The sequence below is a fragment of the Arachis ipaensis genome, chromosome B04 (assembly GCF_000816755.2).
Source record: "Arachis ipaensis cultivar K30076 chromosome B04, Araip1.1, whole genome shotgun sequence".
Lineage (NCBI taxonomy): Eukaryota > Viridiplantae > Streptophyta > Magnoliopsida > Fabales > Fabaceae > Arachis > Arachis ipaensis.
In genome coordinates, this window is record NC_029788.2 from 125,485,806 (window position 1) to 125,492,065 (window position 6,260).

Sequence of the window (6,260 nt, forward strand, 5' to 3'; positions counted from 1 at the left end):
AAACAAATAAAATAAATAAAAGAGAGAAGAAGCACACTGAAGAGTAAGTGATGTGGCAAAATCATAAAGTCAAAAACCAATACAATAATTTGATTAACAAGTAGTGAGTAGCTCAAACACTGAAAACAACATATTCATGCATGTACCAGAAAAAGAGGCAAAGAACATTAAAGCAGCCGCCAAATAAAAGCACAAGATAGATATGTTATATGAACATATACTATATTTCATTAGATACGTTCTTGCCCCTTATCTTTATTGGTCCCTTCTGGAACAAGAAATTGTGAATTAAGAACAAGTTGGTGCATGATTGTTTGAAACAAAAATAAGTACTACATTCATCTTCAAATAAATTTCCTTTTTTTAATAGTCTAAAAGACAAGGGTCTATATATATAGTTCAAAACCAGCCCACAAGTTCCACCCTCAAATAAAATAAAATAATACACACCCCACATGCAAATTGTATGCTATGCCAAAAGAAGATTTTCTATACTCTTCTAATATACATACGGAAGATTTTCAAGTGTACCGTCATAAGGTTGATCTTAATTATATATATTATATATTTTTTTTATAATTAAAATCAACTGTTAAAAATAACTAAAACATCGTTAAGACGTTTAGAATGAGTGTTATATCTTAACGTGATAATTTTTGGTGTTTTTTAAAATTATGGGAGGTACACAAATCAGACCCTCCGATCTGTGTTTAAAAAATTTTAAAAGTTTAGAGTACACAAATCGGACCCACCGATTTGTGTTGAAAAAATTAAAAAATTTTAGAGTATCCGATTTGTGTACTCTAAAATTTTTTAATTTTTTCAACACAAATCGGACGGTCCGAGTACAGAAATCGGACGATCCGAGTACAGAAATCGGACGGTTCGATTTGTGTACCTGAAAATCAGACGGTCCGATTTCTGTGTCTCTTAAAAATCGGACGATACTCTATACATTAAATTATCCTATATTTTAGAAAAATACTATAATAGATCACAATTTAAAAAAATACCATTATTAATCCAATATTAAAAATAAAAAAGTGCATACATGTAAGAGTATATAAAGCTGTCAAAATTAAGCTTGTATATGTATATAAATAACATTATTCTTTTGGATCTAGCTATGTGACGTTTTATTCAAATTTTTCTTCGTCAAATACCTCCTTTTTCACGGAAAGTAATTCTCTGTCTTGTTTCGCTTTGCATATACAATGTAAGTGAACAACATATAGGAACTATGGATAGAGAGGATAAATGTATGGATAATCAATGATACAATAGATGCTTATAAATAGTACATGTATAAGGTCAGCTAGTCATCATAGTTCAATATCTCAATCGAATTCATTTTACAAAAAAAGAAAGAAAGATACATGGATAATCAAGCAAAGAGTAGTGGTGCTTCCTCTTTTACTAGTGCTATGAATCTTGACCAACAAGGAGTGTCTTCTATTCCTCAACGCTATGTTCTACCCCCTTCACAACGCCCAAACATCATTCATCATGATGAACATGTTCTTCCTCTCCCTATAATAGACTTGTCTGATTTTCATGATCAATCTCGTAGATATCAAATTATCAACGAAATCAGAAATGCTTGCAAGGAGTTTGGTTTCTTTCAGGTATTTATATATATATATAGCACAATGCTACTCAATTTTGTATATCATTTAATTTTTATTAAACTACTCTTCTACCTTAGTCTATTATATCCTCTGCTCCTCTCTTGAGGATGCAACTGCTTCAATGTCACTCATTCTCACGAATTTGTTCACAACGCGCTTCTCCTACTACACGTTTTTTTTTTCTTCTTTAATAAAATTGTGGAATAATAGAAAAAGAAAAGATAAAAAAATTTTTATTAATTGTTATTGATTGAGTGAATTAGGATTGTGGACCACGAAATTTTTTTATTATTGTCATGGATTAAAGTAGAAGAGTAGTTTAATAATTTTGTTAGAAAAATACATGTATGCAAATACAAATATAGATTTTGTAGACTATTTCATTATTATATATTCGAGTTCACGTTAGCTTGTACATGATTGTCGATAATTGGGTACCGTTACAAATTAAAAAATATGGTTTATTATACATTAAGATTTAGTATAAGTGGATTTCATTTTTACACTCTTTTAAGTGTAAAATTTTTTTACACTCTGCTGGTGTAAAAAAAATTACATTGTTAATTAGCTGTTACAACATTAATGAAATAGTAACGTTAAGTAATCAACTTTTTTTGGTTAATATCAATTGACTTTTTATTTAATTTTAACAATTTTATAACTAAAAATATTTAATTTAATGGCAATATAAAACACATTATTAGTGTATAATAATATAACAATAATAATAATTATCACTCTCTAAATACTTAACATATTTGGATAACTATATATTATTTAAACAATGATGATGTACTCATTTTTTTATTTTTAATTGCAATTAGGCACATTATTAGTTAGAAATGATCAATTAGTTAAAACTTATGGAAAAGTGTAGGGGCCAGCAACTTTTTCAAATTCTGGCTAGTATGTAACTAACAAAAAAAAAGTGAATCATTGGATGAAATCTCACATCAATCTCACACCATTAAAATCATCATTGATGACTATTTGATGGCTACAAATCACAAAAGTTACTGCTCCCTAGTACTCCTCAAAACTTATTATTACCAATAATATTTTATTTAAAGTGAAAATATTATTATGCAAGTTGTATGTATTTCTGATGGTTGCATGTATGTATATACAGCCCTTAAAGACTTTGAATAGGTATGTACACAGATGACATACCCCTTTTCAAAGCGACAACATAGACACCAAAATAATAATAATAATAATAATAATAATAATAATAATAATAATAATATAAAATTAAACAATTGTCTTAAGTAATCACAACATAAATTTATATGTCAAGTGGCTGAACACACTCATAATAATAGCAACTTTGATCTTGACTTCCAGAGATATATACTTTACTTCCATTTCCCATACCGCAATTTAAGATACACTGTCTTTGGCTGCTTGCTTATAAATGAATCATTCATAGCTTGTTACAAAATATCAAATGTACTTTCCTTCCTTATGTATAACAGCAACTAGCTACAAAAAAAAAACAAGCAATTTTTTCCCCCCTTAGAATGGAATTGTACTCATGTCATTATTATTCTTAATTCTTCCTATACATGTATATGGCTTTTCTTCATGCATGAACCAAATACAATACATTAGATATTATTAATATTGTTACTATTAAATTCAATTATGAATAATAATTCTCTTCGCAAAACTTATGATTATTATGTTGTGTAGGTCATTAACCATGGAATTGATCAATCAACAATAAATGAAGCCCTAAAAGCTGCAGAGGAGTTCTTCAACCTCCCTCATGAGGAAAAGATGTGTTTGTTTTCTGATGATGTTCATAAGCCTGTAAGATATGGAACAAGCCTTAATCATGCTAGGGATGAAGTTTTTTGTTGGAGAGATTTCATCAAACATTATTCTCATCCCCTATCGGATTGGCTTCATTTGTGGCCTTCAAATCCACCAAGTTATAGGTATTTAAAAAACTATTTTTTTTTCTGCTAATATAAAAAAATTTGAATATTTTTATGAGAAATGCTAGGGATCAGTAATTTTTTGTGTTTTATAACCATCAATTGGCCATCAATAGTATTTTTAATGGTGTGAGATTACATCCAATGGTGGAAGATCACTCACTTTTCTTTTAATGGTTAAGTGCTGGCCACAAAACACAAAAGTTGTTGGGCTTCTAGACTTTCTCTATTTTTATTTCTTATAAACCAGCTACTACATTTATAAAAAACATTTAGGATCTATTGTTATCATTTTCCTTTTCTATCTTCTCTTTTTCATTATACTCTATTTTTTCTAGTGAATTTAGTGTTCTATATATGAACCAATAATAAAAAGGTTCATTCATAAAATATTTCTATGTTATATTAAATATTTTATCAAATTTTTAAGAAAAAAAATAATTCAATCAACTATAATTGGTAATAGGAAGAACATGGGAAATTATGCTGAGGCAGTGCAAGGTCTTCAAAACAAGCTAATGGAGATGATTTTTGAGAGCCTAGGGTTAAACCCTAGCTACCTTGAAGAAGAAGTTAATGGTGGATCTCAACTCCTAGCTGTGAATTGCTACCCAGCATGCCCTGAACCCGAACTAACCCTAGGGATCCACCCTCATTCCGATTATGGATCAATAACTGTTCTACTCCAAACTCGATCCGGGCTCGAATTCAAGAACAAAAACAATAATTGGGAAGCAGTTCCTTTAGTTGAAGGTGGCCTAGTAGTGCAATTGGGTGATCAAATGGAAGTATTGAGCAATGGAGTTTACAAGAGTGTGATTCACCGAGCAACAGTGAATGTGGATAAGAAGAGGTTTTCAATTGTGAGTCTTCATAGTTTTGCAATGGACAAGAAGATAGGGCCAGCAAAAGAGCTTGTTGATGATGATCATCATCAATTACCAAAGTGTTACAATGAATTCAGCTTCAGTGAGTTTCTTCATTTCATTTCCAACAATGATATTACAAAAGAAAGGTTCCTAGACACTTTGAAGATCATGAAATAATTAAACCATATATAGATTTTGGTATGTATGTTCTTTTTTTTGAGTTTGTTTGTGATTTCAGATTTTGGAGATAATGAAAGGATTTGAAGAGTAATTAAAATACATTCAAATCACTTAATAAGTTTTTCTATCCTTTCATTATTTCTCCTTCTAAAATATATCTGAACTTGCAAATATACTTTTAAGATAGATGCAAGGTTTTTTCAAAGAGCTAATCCAGAAGCTGTTTGATTATATAAATAGGAACATATCCATGCACCTTACCTAATTGTTTGTTTAAGGATTTCAGTACTAAACATAGTTGGTATATATATGTAAGTGAAATAATTATAAAGCAATAAAAGATAAGGTTCTTTGTCAATCGAAGACTTCAAGGTGACACCATCAAGTCTTTTAAAGAAAACTTGAATCGGTGCAAATTGAATACGCATGTACTATTTTCCTTCTTCTTGCATTGTCACCATGCATAGCTTTTTTTTTTTTTTGGTATTATTTGTGCAAGTCCCAGTCACTGTGACGCATTGATATAACTATCATTATTTTTATTATTTCCTGTTGTATCTCTCAATTCAGTTGGCCAAATATTAATCTACCGTATATCAAAATTTTATTTAAAAATTTGTTATTAATTAAAGAATTACTGAAAAAAGAAAAAATATCAAAAGCACTGAACAATTATTGAATTTCATATCATATTTTAGTTTTAATGTTTGGTATTAAGAAGAAAAATTAAAATAAAAGTATAATAAAGTTAAAAACATAATATTGGTCATAATTATCATAATTGAACTAGGCTAGATAATCTGATTATATAATTACTTAATTAGTGTTGGGCCAACTGTAAAGACTTCGGGAGGAATCAAGCGAAAAAACATAAAATGAGAAGACATCACATCGAACTCAAAACTTTAAGGTAATAAGTTAATGGGTCTCTCATCTTATAAACTCCTCACTATTTCTTGTTTCTTTCAATGCGAGACTAATTTCATACACCTCACACTTGTAACATTAACAATTAGACCAATCTTTAATATTAATTTGTTATCGTGTTTATTTATAATGATAATTTGTAGTTTTAATTTTTATTTTAAATTTTTATAGCATTTCTTGGTATTTTATCTATAATTTTTTATTTCAATTAGGTATTCGATTACTCAAACAAAATCAATTCTTATTTTAAAATTGGATTAGATCGGTTAGATTTTGAGTTAAAAAAATTCTCATAAATCTAATCTAAACCAATTCAATTACATTTTAATTAGTTTTAATATATTTTTTTACGAAAATATTTGGTAACCAAAGAAAATCAGCCAAAAACAGTCATAACTTGTCTTATTTAGCATTTATTAATTGTTGCGACAATTAATGAATGCTAAATAAGGTAAGTTCTCGCTGTTTTTTTGGTCTCCCTAGCATTACCCATTTTTTTTATTAAACATGAATCAATTTGATCTGATTACTCACTAATCAAATTTATTAGAGATATAATTATTCATGTTGCTTAAACTTTTAAGATGAGTGATTGGTTCCTAAATTTTATGTGATTTGGACTTCTCCCCTAAATTTCATGTGACTAAGATCTACTAGACCTCCTAGAAGTTTGATTGGCTTTCTAACATCCTCACAAAGATAATAATAATAAGTTT

At 28.8% G+C, this 6,260-nt stretch overlaps 1 protein-coding gene across 1 annotated transcript; it reads left to right on the forward strand.

The window, feature by feature from the left end:
- On the forward strand, nt 1,377-4,757 carry LOC107637218 (protein DMR6-LIKE OXYGENASE 2-like). The gene is made up of 3 exons (XM_016340654.2): nt 1,377-1,625; nt 3,321-3,568; nt 4,035-4,757. Exons 1-3 carry the CDS (start codon nt 1,377-1,379, stop codon nt 4,612-4,614), a joined length of 1,077 nt encoding a protein of 358 aa, XP_016196140.1. The 3' UTR covers nt 4,615-4,757.